We start from the raw sequence: 18,167 nt of genomic DNA on the forward strand, positions 1-18,167 counted from the left end.
ATCATTCTCCTAATGATGTGATCCCGTTCATCAAATGACAACACATGTCTATTGTCAGGAAACTTAACCATCTTTGATTAACGAGCTAGTCAAGTAGAGGCATACTAGGGACACTCTGTTTGTCTATGAATCCACACATGTATCAAGTTTCCGGTTAATACAATTCTAGCATGAATAATAAACATTTATCATAATATATGGAAATATAAAAATAACAACTTTATTATTGCCTCTAGGGCATATTTCCTTCAAGATAGATAAATGATAAAGTAAATATTTTTGGTTTATAGATATTGGAAAATAAAAGATTGCAAAACAGTAGATCAGAAATTTATATGATGGAAAATAGAAACTTATATGATGGAAAATAGACCCGGGGGCCATAGGCTTCACTAGAGGCTTCTCTCAAGATAGCAAATAATACGGTGGGTGAACAAATTACTGCCGAGCAATTGATAGAAAAGCGCAAAGTTATGACGATATCTAAGGCAATGATCATGAATATAGGCATCACGTCCGTGTCAAGTAGACCGAAATGATTTTGCATCTACTACTATTACTCCACACATCGACCGCTATCCAACATGCATCTAGACTATTAAGTTCATAAAGAACGGAGTAACGCATTAAGTAAGATGCCATGATGTAGAGGAATTAAGTCAAGAAATATGATGAAAACCCCTTCTTTTTATCCTCGATGGCAACAATACAATACATTCCTTGTTGCCCCTACTGTCACTGGGAAAGGACACCACGATATTGAACCCAAAGCTAAGCACTTCTCCCATTGCAAGAAAAACCAATCTAGTTGGCCAAACCGAACCGATAGTTCGAAGAGAATTATAAAGATATCAAATCATGCATAAAAGAATTCCGAGAAGATTCAAATAATATTCATGGATAAGCTGATCATAAATCCACAATTCATCGGATCTCGGCAAACACACCTCAAAAAGTATTACATCGAATAGATCTCCAAGAACATCAAGGAGAACATGGTATTGAGAATCAAAGAGAGAGAAGAAGCCATCTAGCTACTAGCTATGGACCCGTAGGTCTATGGTAAACTACTCACGCTTCATCGGAAGGGCAATAGGATTGATGTAGAAGCCCTCCGTGATCGAATCCCCCTCGGCAGGGTGCCGGAAAAGGTCCCTAGATGGGATCTCATGGGTACAGAAGGTTGCGGCGGTGGAAAAGTGTTTTCGTGGATTCCTCTGGTGGTTTGGGGATATTTGGGAATATATAGGTGAAAGAATTAGGTCAGGAGAGTCAAGGGGGGCCCACAAGGGTTTCTGGAATGTTGGGGGTATTTATAGAGCAAAGAGGCGGTGCAGAAAGCCACCGTGGTGGGCACAACCCACCTGGGCACGCCTGGGGACCCAGGCGCGCCCTGGTGGGTTGTGCGCCCCCTCAGGGCACCCCCCATGTGCTTCTCCGGCCCATTGGGTGTCTTCTGGTCCATAAAAATTCCAGAAAAAGTTTTGTTGCATTTGGACTCCGTTTGGTATTGATTTCATGCGATGTAAAAAAACAAGTAGAAAACAGCAACTGACACTTGGCACTATGTCAATAGGTTAGTACCAAAAAATGATATAAAATGATTGTAAAACATCCAAGAATGGTAATATAACAGCGTGGAATTATCAAAAATTATAGATACATTGGAGACGTATCAAAGAAAAAAACGTATCTTATCTCCCAAGGATGGTGTGCGGCATCGAGGCCGATGTATTCCTCCTTCACTGGCCAGTCTGGGGCTTGAACAACACCTTCCACAGCTTGTCGTGGGTAGTACAGTAGAAACGAAGCACAGTGGTAGGGTCTTCGGGCTTATAGGCCCACATTGGTGTGGGCCAATGCTAGCAAGGTAGGAGGCTGCGGCGAAGCATGACTTGAACCACGTTGGTCAGTTCGACTTTCTTCTTCCTCATTTGGGAGATGCGCTTCTGCAGTGACTCCACCTCCCTTGGCAACTCCCAGTCAAGGCCCTTCTTTGTCCATGACACCAGCCTCGTGGGAGGTCTGGATCTGAATTCGGAGGCTACTGCCCAGTCTGCGCCGCGTGGTTCGGTGATATAAAACCGCTACTTTTGCTAGATTTTGACGGTATCTATAAAGGTACCATCTGGCCACTCGACCCGGAGGAGCTTGCTGATCATCGTCCCCCCACAGTCTGCCTACTGGCCATCAACTATGCTTGGCTTGACATTGAAGACCTTTATCCACAAGCTGAAGTGTGGCTGGACCGGCAGGAAGGCTTCACAGATAACGATGAAGGCTGAGATATGCAAGAAAGATTTCGGGGTGAGGTCGTGAAAATCCAACCCGTAGAAGAACATCAAACCCCTAACAAAGGGGTGGAGCAGGAAGCCAAGTCCCCGGATGAAGTGGGGGGCGAATACCACTCTTTCGCCTGACCGGGGCGTGCGGATGACTTGTCCCGCCTCTGGAGCATGGTGGGCGACATCGGACGGAAGATAGCCGGCACGCTTCAGCTCCTGGATGTCATCGTCGATGATGCTGGAGGCCTCCCACTTGCCCCTGGAACCAGAGATGGCCATGGCCGGATTGGGAGAGTGGACTGAGAAGATTGGAAGGAGAAATGGATCTGGACACTCGGAGCTCAAGAGGTAGGGAAGGCAGTAGCAATGGGATATCTGAGAAGCGAATGGAGGCCTGGGTGGCTATTTCCCTTTTATAAGCTGTCGTAATACCAAGAGCCCCCTTTGTTGCGCTGTAGACCTCTCCACTTCCCGATATAATCATGCCATTATACGTGCATGGGATAGCCCAAATTATTGATCATATCCCTTAAAAAAGGGGGCACGATCTCCATATTGATGGGACATGCCAATGGAGGGGCTGCCTCGAACCGCGAATCGAGTTTTCATAACTGGTCAGTGTCTTCTGGCCGGTTATGACCTTTCATCAAAAGCTGTCAAGCAAATGCATTGTTCACACTCAAGGGGTTGGCCTTCGAGGCTAAGCAATACATACTGTTTGGACATCCAGGCATAATCTGGACATTACATAGTCGGACGTGGCTTGACAACCTTTGAAGGATCAGCTAAAGATAACTGCATACCTGGCGTAAAATGCCTTGGAAGGGAGGAACCGGTCCACAAAGCCGATGATTCCCGCACATACCTCGACTTTGAAGACTAGTTCGGGGGCTACTTAGGGAGTCTTGGGCTAGGGGGTCCTCGGGCTGCCGACCAACCTCTCATGGGCCGGATTGATGGGCCGCTCAAGATCTGTTGCTTGAAGGCCGAACTATGGGCGACTTTGTGTTCAGGAAGGAAACTTCCAAAGCCTTGGTGTGTCCTCCAAGTCAAGATGAAAGAATCGGCATGTTTATTCTCTTATTGTAACCGACCATGTGTAACCCTAGTACCCATATATAAACCAGAGAGTTTAGTCCATAGAGGCTAGAAGAAGAACCATCATCCTACTCATCTAGGGTTTAGTTCATCCAATCTCGTGGTAGATCAACTCTATAATCCTCATACACACATCAATATAATCAAGCAAGACGTAGGGTTTTACCTCTTCGAGAGGGCCCAAACCTGGGTAAATACTTTCTCTGCATTCCCTTTTCCCCATTGATCCAAGATCCACAGCTCAGGACCCCCTACCCGAGATCTACCGATTTTAACACCGACATCATCATTGAGTGCTTGGAGGTTATGCAATCCAAGGCTACAATACCTCGTTGGACTACACCCATTCTCTCACGCGACCAAGCGCTAGCCCCCTTTAACGCAATTGGAAACTGCTCAAACAAAACCACACAAAATCTTGTCGGCAGCGCGAAGGACCCACAATGGTAGATCAAGAGCCAACAAGTGGTAAATTCCCATCATCGTGATCACCACATTCAGGAGGATGATGCGATCGTTGAGAGGGATCAACACCGTCTTTCAACTCGGTAGTTGGTTAGGAAACTTCTCCACCACCGATGACAGGTTGGCCTTCTGAAGTTTAAAATGAGATAATGGGATCCCAAGGTATTTAATTGGGAATTATTGGATGGCGCAAGAGAACTTCCCGGTTTGAGCTTCTAAATCCACATCGTTGCGTCTAATGGGCACTGTTGCACTCTTCGCTATTCACTGACATGTGTGCCTCGAAGATCTTTCGCGGAAGGGCGCCATGTCATCGGTATTGAGGGGTGTCTTGTGTTTCATGACCCACTATGAGAGATGAAGGAGAATTTGGTTGTGCTCAAGCTATGTGAACAAAGCATCAAGGACGTCAATGACCAGGAGGAAGAGCATTGTCGATACAGGATCACCATGTTGGGGACTAGGGGCATTTGTGATCGGGTCCAATGGGTTCCATCATCAACACTTGAGAAGAGGAGGTACGCGGTAGCATGTGATCAAGTTAGTCCATCTAACCCTAGATGGCGAAGGATATCCAAGAGGAAGGGATAGGCAACAGAATCAAATGCCCTCGAAATACTGAGTTTTAAGGAGGGGGAAGGGATCTACTTCTGATGTGGCAGTTTCACCATCTGCTGGATGAGAGAGCAGTTATCCTGGGTCGAGAGACCCTTCATAAATGTGACCTGGTTGATGGATGTAGGGTCGTCTCCAGAATTTTGAGGCCCCGATGCGAAATGTAAAATGAGGCCCAATAAATAGAATATTAGATAACACAAGCATATTTTCATTTCGTTATATAGCTTCAAAATGCATGTTATTTCTTACAATATTTAGTAATGTAATTAATAATGCTAGAATAGTGGTAATGTTAAAGTGCTCCTCATGTTACAGTGAAAATCATCATCTTTCTTGTATTTTGAAATGGAATTCTCAATTTCATGTTTATAATTAATCTTCTCCAAGGTGGAAAATCCAATCTTACCAATAATTGAATCGACTTGCGCATGTTCTCGTTGCTACTGACATTGAATTATACAACCTAACTTCTTTTCAAAAAACTACACAACCTAACCCACTAAGGCCATGACCCTTAAGAAACATTAGTAGACCCATGACTCCACGAGCCCAGTAACAACGCGTCATGTTTTCTTCCTCGTTTCTTTCTTCTCCACCACAAACGAGTTTCAGAGCAAGTTTTCCATGGCGCTGTTACAAGCATGAAACATTTTCCTTAGTTCCACTATGTATAAAGGCTGAATAAAAAAATCAAGGCAGGAAGGTCGCCCTATCAAGTCCTCCCCCACTTCAAGTGTAAGATTAGGGGGGGGCTAATTTTTGGGAGGCCTTGTTAGGTCGCACATCTTGCACACCCTTCTGGACGACCCCTTGATGAATATGAGCCTGGGAAGGCGAAGCGCTAGATATTTCGTGATAGGGAATCCAATTTGGCACATAGGTCGCCAGTTATCACCTCAGGGCTTACCACCACCACCACCCCACACCCCGCGCTGCCGCTACATACACTTTGGGCTGGCCCATTAGCTCTTTCCGGTTTCCTATTTTTTGGGATTTTTTCCTTTCATTTTTTCTGCTTTTTTCATTTTTGTTCTTGTCTTTAATATTTCATTTTCGCCTTTTCTTTTCATTTTAAATTTTTTATTTTTCATTTCATTTATTTTTATTTTTTGCTTCAAATTGTGAACATTTTTTGAATTTACAAACATTTTTATGAAATTATGAATTTTTTAAAATCGTGAACATTGTTTACAAATTCATGAACAGTTATAAAATCATGAAGTATTTTTGGACTCATGAACATTTTTAAGAAATCGTGAAAAAAATTGAACTCGTGAACAATGTCTACAAATTCGTGATTTTTTTTCAATCATGAACAATTTTTGAATTAGCGAACATTTTTTTTTGCAAATTCATGAACATGTTTATAATTGTGCACATTTTCTTATGAAACTCATGAATATATTTTTTTGAATCGGTGAACATTTTTTATGAATTGAGAAACAACTACTGAAATTGGGGAACACCTTTTGAAATTCACAAATAGTTTTGACAAACTTTTTTCTGAATCACCGACCATTTTTTGAATCTATGAGCCTTTTTTCGTAATTTTAAAACTTTTTTCATTTAGTGAACATTTTAAAACAATGATGAACATTTTCTGAATTCATAGACATTTTTAAAATTCATGAGTATTTTTTGCATACAAAAACATTTTTTTTTCCAAAATCATGAACATATTTTATTTTCTGAAATCTCACATTCCTAAGAAGTTGGTCCCAGTTCTCTCAACATGCAAAGTGTCCACCTCAAGATCCCAATAAGCAATGCATTTAAGTCTTCTACCCCACTAGCGAGTCATGCATTTAACTTATGTTTACTTAAAAATCATGAACTTTTCTGAATATACAAATATTTTTTCAAAACGCGAACATTTTTTCAATGCATGAATATTTTATGATTTCTTGAATATTTTTCAAAATTCACAATTATTTTAAATATGGATTTTTTTGAAATTTAAAATTATTTATGGGAGAGAAAAACAAAAATATATATTAAAATAAAAACATGCAGCAGCATGTGGCCCAGCCCAAAAGGGCACGTGGGGAAGCGGGTGCGCACTAGCTCATTCGCCAGTGCATAGCACCCAAATAGGGGCTCTTTTCCGTGAGTAGTTTAGCCAGAAGCTTGGGAAAGCTATGCACCAAACTAATAGGCCAGAAATCTGAAATATCTGCAGTAGCGTCTTTTTTCTTCAATAGCACTAGGAACACCTGGTTGAGGTGGTGCATGAAGCTCCCATCCAGACGGAAACATTGGTTGATGACATCGAGGACATCATCTTTGACCGTTTGCTAGGAAAAAATGGTTGGAGCTAAGATGGTTTGACTATTTATTTTTTTCAAATCACTAGGACAATCACTGTGTGTTGCAACAAATATTACATTACGTTAGCTCGTGATTTACGTGTATATATTTATGCCGTTGTGTAAATAACTTTTTATCAAATCCTGCTCGTGATTTATCTTAGATTTTGATGAGAAGTTTGGTAAAAAAATTAAAGTAGAATTAGTGCAGAAGATAAGTAAATGAAGGTGATTGAATATTATTTTTCTGAATTGAGGTGATTGATTATCATAACGGGAAGATTGGACGAAGGGGTGGTGGAAAGAATGAACCTTGCATTATTTTGTAAAGTCGTAGAGAAGAGATTTTTTTTTTAGCAAACGTAGAGAAGAGATAGAGATAGTATCTGTGGCCCATCAAGGACCTACATTAAAAGGCCATCTGAACGAGATTGAGCAGCCCATTAGTGTTTATGCTGGAGGCCAAGCCCAAATATTAAGAATAGAGGCCTGAGGGAAGCTCGGGAAGGGCCCGAGACCGAGAAGAAAGGGTACGAAGCGCCCGACCTCGCCGGAGATGGCGCGCAGGAGGGGCGTCGCCGCGGCGGTGGCGGCGGCCGCGACCTCCCCGGCCCTCGTGGCGGCCGTCTCCTTGATGGCACTGGTGTACTACTACACGGTGTTCGTCTTGCTGAACCACTGGCTCGGCCTCGGCACGACGGCCGGCGCCGCCCACGCGGCCGCCTTCTCCCTCCTCCTCGCCGCCTGTTTCTTCTCCTTCCTCTGCGCCGCGGCCGCCGATCCCGGATCCGTGCCCTCTGCCTTCTCCCCCGACGCCGAGGACCCGCAGGGACAGGTGCCAGATCTCTCTCGCCTTCTTTTTCGCCCCCCTGTTATTTTTTCTTGGAATTTAGGTGCTTGATTCAATTGCAGCGTCTCCAAGTTTAAAGAGACGTAGAATTTTCCATAGTGAATTCAACCCGACACCTAGTTCATATCACAATAGATCAGCTATCTGTGGATCGATCACATTGAGCTAAATGTGAATCCATTGTGCTTTTCTCTTCTTGATTTCATCTATTCTTATAGCTGCTAGTAGTTGTTGCCACAGCTATGAATTTAGGAGCAACAAAATTTTGAATATTGGAGAGCTCCCTGATAAAGCTCGATATTTGGTCGCAACAGGGACTGAAATCAAGGTATTGTGACAAGTGTTGCATCAACAAGCCTGCTCGAACCCACCATTGTAAGGTCTGCAAAAGGTGTATTCTGAAAATGGTAGGTGTGGCTATCTACGTTCATTCTGTTAGTTGTGGAATGAAGTTGTGCTGAAAATGCTTGGGTACGGTTTTAATGTCAGGATCACCACTGTGTTTGGATTAACAACTGTGTGGGCTATGCAAATTACAAAGCCTTTATCATCTGCGTCCTGAATGCAACCATTGGGTCCCTTTATTCATTGGTAAGTTACTACATTGAACAAAAGGCGGCACATTTTCAACAAACATTTCTCACGGCTTCATCAAAGTATTGCAGGTGATATTTGTATGTGATCTTCTACGAACAGAGCATGACTTTAGTATTCTTTATGTGAAGATCATCCATGTAAGTGACCTTGACTATCGTTTTGAATTACAAGCTCACTGTGCAGTCAGCAATCTTTTCCAGCTACCTTCAATATTACTCGCTCCGTCCCATAATCAAGACCGTTTTTTACACTAGTATAGTGTCAAAAACGCTCTTAGTGTCAAAAATGCTCTTATATTATGGGACGGAGGGAGTAGTTACCATGCCATTATCCATTGGCAAAATTCTTTCATTTATCTTCTATATATTGGCATTATTATGCCTAATGTCAGAAATATTTGACTTTTTACATGTTCTGTCATGAAGGCCAAAGAACATTTCTGTCCAGTTGTATCTTTATGATGATACACTAGCCAAACCCACGGGTTGATTCGGGTACTAACAGGGACTGGAACCATCACGCTAGTCTTGTGCTGGAAGTCTAGTCTGAGATACGGATACGCGTATTGGTATTAGGCCAATTCAGAGGCATTTCTGAAATGCGCCCGTATTGGGATACGCTTGACCATTAAAAATTCGATAAATAGTCTTTTACTAGGAACAGTAGATTAGATTGATGTTGTGCTCTGTTCCTAATCATAGCGAAGGTGCAGATTAGATAGAAATAGCAGGGAGGTGAGCTGCCATAGATAGGATCTGTAGGAGAGAGGGGAGGGAAGAGGAGCGGGGGCACCGCAGAATACCTTGATGCTGAACCTGAGGGCAATGAGGCGAGCAGCCCACCACCTGCTTGTCGCCGGTGAGCTACTTCTTGACCCTGATGGGGTAGGATGCAGGGAGCATGCCCGCGAGCTGTTCCTGGAGCCTGAGAGTGGGAGGAGGTAAGGGGCCCACCACCGGCGAGATGCTGGTCTTCTGCTGGATCCTCAGATAGGGATGATGCGAGGAGCACTTACCCATCTTGCCGCCGGTGAGCTTCTGCTGAAGCCTGAGAGGGGAGGAGGCGAGTAGCCCACCACTGGCTTCTCACAGTTTGCTGGAGCCGCTGCTGGTGAGTTGCCATTGCAGCTATTGTGTGAGAGGCGAGGAGGAATGAGGAGCAGGAGCACTACACACGCTCGCTGCCGGCTTGCCACCGACAAGTGAGCTGACACCACCGCCGAGTGAGCCTCCGCCTAGGTCAGGAGGATGGTAGTGAAATGAATCGGAGAGGTATGGCGCTGGAGGCTGGACAGGGGTATCGGGATAGCTAGGTCGAGGCATACACAGGGTTGGGCCCTACCGTGCAGGTATCTGGGAGATATCCTTTCAGGAATTAAAATCTTTATTTTTATTGCTTAAACCGCCAATGCGTCGCCGATATGTATCGACCGCCTATCGGGGTTGAATCCGCATCGGATACTGGTATCCGATACAGATGCGCCAGCCCCAGCACCTATCCGTGTTGTTTAGCTGGAGGTTATGCTGTCAGGGTCCAAATGGAAATGATTGTAAAATCCTTAGCTATATTATCTAAGACTGGATCTTGAAAAAAAAACTTGCGCGTTTGTGGTTTTTCCATGAATTTTAACTCATGGAAACTGATTATTAACCATGGATTGTAAACAGAAGGACTCTGATAAACTTAGCTGCAGGACAGATGGAAGAATCTTAACTTGCTGAAGAGCCTTTTGGCTTTTGGAACTCTTCAATTCTGGTCTAGCAAGAGCATTACCATTAAAATTAAAGAACATGATTGTACCACCGGTACAAATATGCTAGTTATTGTAAACCATTAAAATGACAGAGTTGTACAAGTAAGATAAACATGTATGATTCTTTAACTGAGCTGTAACATCGCGGACAAGCATGTGCCACATTTGTTCTCTATTTTAGCTTGCATCAATTTATTCTGTTTATTGTTTGGCTTCATACTATAAGGACCAAATAATGATCTATCATAAAAATGCAGATCTTGGCTGGTGTTGTCTTATTCTCCTTGTGCTTGACAATAGGTTCTTTGTTATGCTGGCACATCTATCTCATATGTCATAACATGACAACCATAGAGGTAAGTTACTGTTCCAGGTGTGCATTCATCTCATTGTCAGTTGGTGGCTTTACCATTGTTTGATAATTTACTGCCTCCTTGTCATCAGTATCGAGAAGCAGTTAGAGCGAAGTGGCTTGCAAAAAAGAGTGGACAGAATTACCGCCACCGGTTTGATCAGGGCACGAGGAAGAATATTCAAATGGTAGGGCTATATATACGCAGCAACAACAACAAAAACGCAATCAGACTTTTAATTCTACCATCATCGAATTTTCAGTTTCTAAGCCTTTGAATCTGGTGCTGAAATTTTAGCATGGTCTACAGAGTTCAATTTTATTCACCATTTGTTATGTTGGTGCTCTAGGTATCTGAACCTTTGACTTATTTGTACAGATCATGGGCCCAAACGTTTTCTGCTGGCTTTGCCCCACTGCGACAGGACATCTTAAGGATGGCACCGAGTTCCAGAATACGAACAACTGATCAAAGACAAGAACAGCATTGCTGCATAAACACAACATGTAGACGTGTGAATTTATCTGCTGACCAGATTGATCATTTCTGCCATTGTGTTGTTTTCACCCAGGCAGAGGTGAAGAGCTCGGGCAGTTTCACGATCTTGTAAATCATGTAAACCTCACCTGAAATTATATGTGTGTGTATGCTGTAAAGTAGTTTGAGTTTTGAGTACTGTTGTGTACTGACTGGGTCATTCAATTGCAAATGTAACCAGAATATGTGTGTCACAATTTGAGGTGTGCAAAAGGGAATGGAAATTGAAAGTGTGGAAGAAAGGCAGCAAGCTTTGTTTGATTTTCTTGATTCTGTTATTCTGATGACCCCACCTGCAGTGATGCATCTTGGCAGCTATAAAAAAAGACTAGAGTGTATGGTGAAATGATGCTCAGTTGTTTGTTTTGCAGTAAAATTTTACTGTAATATCCAAGATGAGGATTTATGGCCTGATACACTCATTCAAAATTCAGTTAAGCATGCATATTTCCTGGCATGTTTTTGCCCAGAAACTGTGGCCTTTTACTGCAGTATTATTGTTTTCACTTATGCATGGCCGTCAAGATTCCCTCAACAGATGATCAAACAACAAAACACCAGCCTCCGTGCTTTCCACGGAGCGTTGATCAGCAGCTGATAACAAGAACAGAGAGCATCTACCTATTCTTGAAACGAAGTGCATAAAACCTGGAGAAGAGAGCTTCAGGTTATGCACTTCTTTACATCATTGATGAGTGGATGATCTTGACCGACATCCCTGAACTTTTTCTCTTTACCACAAAAACCTTCTTCGGTCGTGGGAGTAGCGACGAACACACGATTGACCTTCTTCAATTCTTGCCAGCATAAAATGGATCGTACTGATATCAGGATACCTCATCTGTGTTTTTCTTGGCTGCTTCTTGCAAAGCTGCTTTCACAGTCTAAACAAGTATGGCCCCTGTAATCCTGTACCATCAGTCTAAAAAAGGATCACACGTTGGCACATCAGTCTGACTAAACAGGCATGATCCCTGTATAATCAAGTGCAAGTTAGAATTTCAGTTTTTCTTACACAGATGAGTTGGTATAAGCAAATGCAATTGACTATGTCAAAAGAAGAAGCACATCATAGAATTAGCCAATCTAAGATAGGCTTTGCGGGAGCTTGTTCCCATGATAACATAAGATCAATCAAATAGATTAAAAAACCATCATGTAAGTACCTTCCATCAAAGCTTCACTTTCTCGCACTTGCACACAATAACCTCAAGCTTCAGAGACCATGGAACAATGACAATGCACAACTGATAAATGTAAACTGAAAAGGTAAGTAACGAACACAGAAGAATATACTTGAAACAACAGCTGATTAAACACAAGATCAAGCATTCCACAGTTTCACGACATATTAAAGGCCATTTTGGCAATGGTTTGAATTGACCGCCCTAGCCTTTTCAGATATGGAATGTAGGTGACTGAACTGAACTCTGCAATGACATCTCCAGTACTATATTGGCAACTACAATTTAGCTTATTTATTATATATAACTCCAATACAGCAATGGTACTAAAAATAAGTTGCTTATCAAATGTTTTCCACACATGCCAGAATTACCAACGAACAACACACTGCCCGGACGGAAATGTGCAGGATGTCACTCTACTGCAAAGACGGGCAATCACGAAAACAGTGTCCAGAAAGTCTGCACATCTGACAAGCATCAAAACTCGTCCATCCGCCATACTCACTGGATCTCTGAGGGCAATCCCTTGGCCGGTGTCCACCGTTGGGACACGAAGGGCGTGTTTGGTTGCCGTTTGATATAGTGTCTGCATTGCATGTCCATCTCCAGCGAGCCTGGTTGCTGAAAAACAGCCTCATATGCAGCAGATGCAACCTGTTTGGTTGCCTGCATCGCATCGAGAGGCACTTACCCCCCTGTTGTTTGGTTGCCCGCATTTGTGCTTAGGGTGTGAGCAGATGCAAACTTCAGCTATTTGGTTGCAAACAGCGTTTCTGTTCTGCTCACCCCATTCAAATGTGGTGGCCTTGAAGGAAATATGCCCTAGAGGCAATAATAAAGTTATTATTTATTTCCTTATATCATGATAAATGTTTATTATTCATGCTAGAATTATATTAACCGGAAACATAATACATGTGTGAATACATAGACAAACAGAGTGTCACTAGTATGCCTCTACTTGACTAGCTCGTTAATCAAAGATGGTTATGTTTCCTAACCATGGACAAAGAGTTGTTATTTGATTAACGGGATCACATCATTAGGTGAATGATCTGATTGACATGACCCATTCCATTAGCTTAGCACCCGATCGTTTAGAATGTTCTATTGCTTTCTTCATGACTTATACATGTTCCCATGACTATGAGATTATGCAACTCCCGTTTGCCGGAGGAACACTTTATGTGCTACCAAACGTCACAACGTAACTAGGTGATTATAAAGGTGCTCTACAGGTGTCTCCAAAGGTACATGTTGGGTTGGCGTATTTCGAGATTAGGATTTGTCACTCCGATTGTCAGAGAGGTATCTCTGGGCCCTCTTGGTAATGCACATCACATAAGCCTTGCAAGCATTGCAACTAATGAGTTAGTTGTGAGATGATGTATTACGGAACGAGTAAAGAGACTTGCCGGTAACGAGATTGAACTAGGTATTGAGATACCGACGATCGAATCTCGGGCAAGTAACATACCGATGACAAAGGGAACAACGTATATTGTTATGCGGTCTGACCGATAAAAGATCTTCGTAGAATATGTAGGAGCCAATATGAGCATCCAGGTTCCGCTATTGGTTATTCATCGGAGACGTGTCTCGGTCATGTCTACATTGTTCTCGAACCCGTAGGGTCCGCACGCTTAAGGTTTCGATGACAGTTATATTATGAGTTTATGCATTTTGATGTACCGAAGTTTGTTCGGAGTCCCGGATGTGATCACGGACATGACGAGGAGTCTCGAAATGGTCGATACATAAAGATTGATATAGTGGAAGCCTATATATGGATATCGGAAGTGTTCCGGGTGAAATCGGGATTTTACCGGAGTACCGGGAGGTTACCGGAACCCCCCGGGAGGTATATGGGCCTTAGTGGGCCTTAGTGGAAGAGAGGAGAGGTGGCCAGAGATGGGCCGCCCCCCCCCTTGGTCCGAATTGGAAAAGGAGAGGGGGTCGGCCCCCCTTCCTCCTCTCTCTCCTCTCCCCCCCCCTCCACGAATCCTATTCCAACTAGGAAAGGGGGGAGTCCTACTAGTAGGACTCCTCCTGGCGCGCCTCTCCTGGCCGGATGGCCCCCCTCCCTAGACACACAAGTTGATCCACGTGATCATATTCTTAACCGTGTGCGGTGCCCCCTTCCACCATAGTCCTCGATAATATTGTAGCGGTGCTTAGGCGAAGCCCTGCGACGGTAGTACATCAAGGTCGTCACCACGCCGTCGTGCTGACGGAACTCTTCCCCGACACTTTGCTGGATCGGAGTCCGGGGATCGTCATCGAGCTGAACGTGTGCTAGAACTTGGAGGTGCCGTAGTTTCGGTGCTTGATCGGTCAGGCCGTGAAGACGTATGACTACATCAACCGCGTTGTGCTAACGCTTCCGCTATCGGTCTACAAGGCTACGTAGATCACACTCTCCCCTCTCGTTGCTATGCATCACCATGATCTTGCGTGTGCGTAGGATTTTTTTTGAAATTACTACGTTCCCCAACAGTGGCATCCGAGCCTAGGTTTTATATGTTGATGTTATATGCACGAGTAGAACACAAGTGAGTTGTGGGCGATATAAGTCATACTGCTTACCAGCATGTCATACTTTGGTTCGGTGGTATTGTTGGACGAAGCGGCCCGGACCGATATTACGCGTACACTTACGCGAGACCGGTTCTCCCGACGTGCTTTGCACAAAGGTGGCTAGCGGGTGACAGTTTCTCCAACTTTAGTTGAACCAAGTGTGGCTACGCCCGGTCCTTGCGAAGGTTAAAACAACACCAACTTGACAAACTATCGTTGTGGTTTTGATGCGTAGGTAAGATTGGTTCTTGCTTAAGCCCGTAGCAGCCACGTAAAACTTGCAACAACAAAGTAGAGGACGTCTAACTTGTTTTTGCAGGGCATGTTGTGATGTGATTGGTCAAGACATGATGCTAAATTTTATTGTATGAGATGATCATGTTTTGTAACCGAGTTATCGGCAACTGGCAGGAGCCATATGGTTGTCGCTTTATTGTATGCAATGCAATCACGCTGTAATGCTTTACTTTATCACTAAGCGGTAGCGATAGTCGTGGAAGCATAAGATTGGCGAGACGACAACGATGCTACAATGGAGATCAAGGTGTCGCGCCGGTGACGATGGTGATCACGACGGTGCTTCGAAGATGGAGATCACAAGCACAAGATGATGATGGCCATATCATATCACTTATATTGATTGCATGTGATGTTTATCTTTTATGCATCTTATCTTGCTTTGATTGACGGTAGCATTATAAGATGATCTCTCACTAATTAGCAAGAAGTGTTCTCCCTGAGTATGCACCGTTGCGAAAGTTCTTCGTGCTGAGACACCACGTGATGATCGGGTGTGATAGGCTCTACGTTCAAATACAACGGGTGCAAAACAGTTGCATATGCGGAATACTCAGGTTATACTTGACGAGCCATGCATATACAGATATGGCCTCGGAACACGGAGACCAAAAGGTCGAGCGTGAATCATATAGTAGATATGATCAACATAGTGATGTTCACCAATGAAACTACTCCATCTCACGTGATGATCGAACACGGTTTAGTTGATTTGGATCACGTAATCACTTAGAGGATTAGAGGGATGTCTATCTAAGTGGGAGTTCTTTAAGTAATATGATTAATTGAACCTAAATTTATCATGAACTTAGTACCTGATAGTATCTTGCTTATTTATGTTTGATTGTAGATAGATGGCCCGTGCTGTTGTTCCGTTGAATTTTAATGCGTTCCTTGAGAAAGCAAAGTTGAAAGATGATGGTAGCAATTACACGGACTGGGTCCGTAACTTGAGGGTTATCCTCATTGCTGCATAGAAGAATTACGTCCTGGAAGTACCGCTGGGTGCCAGGCCTGGTGCTGGAGCAACACCAGATGTTATGAACGTCTGGCAGAGCAAAGCTGATGACTACTCGATAGTTCAGTGTGCCATGCTTTACGGCTTAGAATCGGTACTTCAACGATGTTTTGAATGTCATGGAGCATATGAGATGTTCCAGGAGTTGAAGTTAATATTTCAAGCAAATGCCCGGATTGAGAGATATGAAGTCTCCAATAAGTTCTATAGCTGCAAGATGGAGGAGAACAGTTCTGTCAGTGAGCATATACTCAAAATGTCTGGGTATAATAATCACTTGATTCAATTGGGAGTTAATCTTCCATATGATTGCGTCATTGACAGAATTCTCCAATCACTGCCACCTAGCTACAAGAGCTTCATGATGAACTATAATATGCAAGATATGAATAAGACTATTCCCGAGCTCTTCGCAATGCTGAAAGCTGCGGAGGTAGAAATCAAGAAGGAGCATCAAGTGTTGATGGTCAACAAGACCACTAGTTTCAAGAAAAAGGGCAAAGGGAAGAAGAAGGGGAACTTCAAGAAGAACAGCAAGCAAGTTGCTGCTCAAGAGAAGAAACCCAAATCTGGACCTAAGCCTGAAACTGAGTGCTTCTACTGCAAGCAGACTGGTCACTGGAAGCGGAACTGCCCGAAGTATTTGGTGGATAAGAAGGATGGCAAGGTGAACAAAGGTACATGTGATATACATGTTATTGATGTGTACCTTACTAGAGCTTGCAGTAGCACCTGGGTATTTGATACTGATTCTGTTGCTAATATTTGCAACTCGAAACAGGGACTACGGATTAAGCGAACACTGGCGAAGGACAAGGTGACGATGCGCGTGGGAAATGGTTCCAAAGTCGATGTGACCGCGGTCGACACGCTACCTCTACATCTACCATCGGGATTAGTATTAGACCTAAATAATTGTTATTTGGTGCCAACTTTGAGCATGAACATTATATCTGGATCTTGTTTGATGCGAGACGGTTATTCATTTAAATCAGAGAATAATGATTGTTCTATTTATATGTGTAATATCTTTTATGGTCATGCACCCTTAAAGAGTGGTCTATTCTTATTAAATATCGATAGTAGTGACACACATATTCATAGTGTTGAAACCAAAAGATGCAGAGTTGATAATGATAGTGCAACTTATTTGTGGCACTGCCATTTAGGTCATATCGGTATAAAACGCATGAAGAAACTCCATACTGATGGGCTTTTGGAACCACTTGATTATGAATCACTTGGTAGTTGTGAACCGTGCCTTATGGGTAAGATGACAAAAAACACCGTTCTCCGGTACTATGCAGAGAGCAACAGATTTGTTGGAAATCATACATACAGATGTAAGTGGTCCGATGAATGTTGAGGCTCGTGGCGGATATCATTATTTTCTCACCTTCACAGATGACTTAAGCAGATATGGGTATATCTACTTAATGAAACACAAGTCTGAAACGTTTGAAAAGTTCAAAGAATTTTAGAGTGAAGTTGAAAATCATCGTAACAGGAAAATAAAATTCCTACGATCTGATCGTGGAGGAGAATATTTGAGTTACGAGTTTGGTGTACATTTGAAACAATGTGGAATAGTTTCGCAACTCACGCCACCCGGAACACCACAGCGTAATGGTGTGTCCGAACGTCGTAATCGTACTTTACTAGATATGGTGCGATCTATGATGTCTCTTACTGATTTACCGCTATCGTTTTGGGGATATGCTCTAGAGACGGCCGCATTCACGTTAAATAGGGCACCATCAAAATCCGTTGAGACGACGCCTTATGAACTGTGGTTTGGCAAGAAACCAAAGTTGTCATTTCTGAAAGTTTAGGGCTGCGATGCTTATGTGAAAAAGTTTCAACCTGATAAGCTTGAACCCAAATCGGAAAAAATGTGTCTTCATAGGATATCCAAAGGAAACTATTGGATACACCTTCTATCACAGATCCAAAGGCAAGACTGTTGCTAAATTCGGAAACTTTCTAGAGAAGGAGTTTCTCTCAAAAGAAGTGAGTGGGAGGAAAGTAGAACTTGATGAGGTAACTGTACCTACTCCCTTATTGGAAAGTAGCACATCACAGAAACCTATTTCTGTGACACCTACACCAATTAGTGAGGAAGCTAATGATAATGATCATGAAACTTCAGAACAAGATACTACTGAACCTCGTAGATCAACCAGAGTGAGATCCGCGCCAGAGTGGTACGGTAATCCTGTTCTGGAA

The 18,167-nt window shown here is 43.2% G+C and overlaps 1 protein-coding gene across 1 annotated transcript; it reads left to right on the forward strand.

Annotated features, from left to right (window-relative positions):
• The first annotated feature begins 7,266 nt into the window (after positions 1-7,266).
• Positions 7,267-11,132, forward strand: LOC123129010 (probable protein S-acyltransferase 15). The gene is made up of 7 exons (XM_044549143.1): positions 7,267-7,607; positions 7,937-8,029; positions 8,112-8,213; positions 8,288-8,356; positions 10,230-10,328; positions 10,417-10,512; positions 10,704-11,132. The coding sequence occupies exons 1-7, from the start codon at positions 7,329-7,331 to the stop codon at positions 10,791-10,793; spliced, it is 828 nt and encodes a 275-aa protein (XP_044405078.1). The 5' UTR covers positions 7,267-7,328; the 3' UTR covers positions 10,794-11,132.
• Positions 11,133-18,167: the final 7,035 nt, after the last annotated feature.

This window comes from Triticum aestivum, chromosome 6A (genome assembly GCF_018294505.1).
Source record: "Triticum aestivum cultivar Chinese Spring chromosome 6A, IWGSC CS RefSeq v2.1, whole genome shotgun sequence".
NCBI lineage: Eukaryota > Viridiplantae > Streptophyta > Magnoliopsida > Poales > Poaceae > Triticum > Triticum aestivum.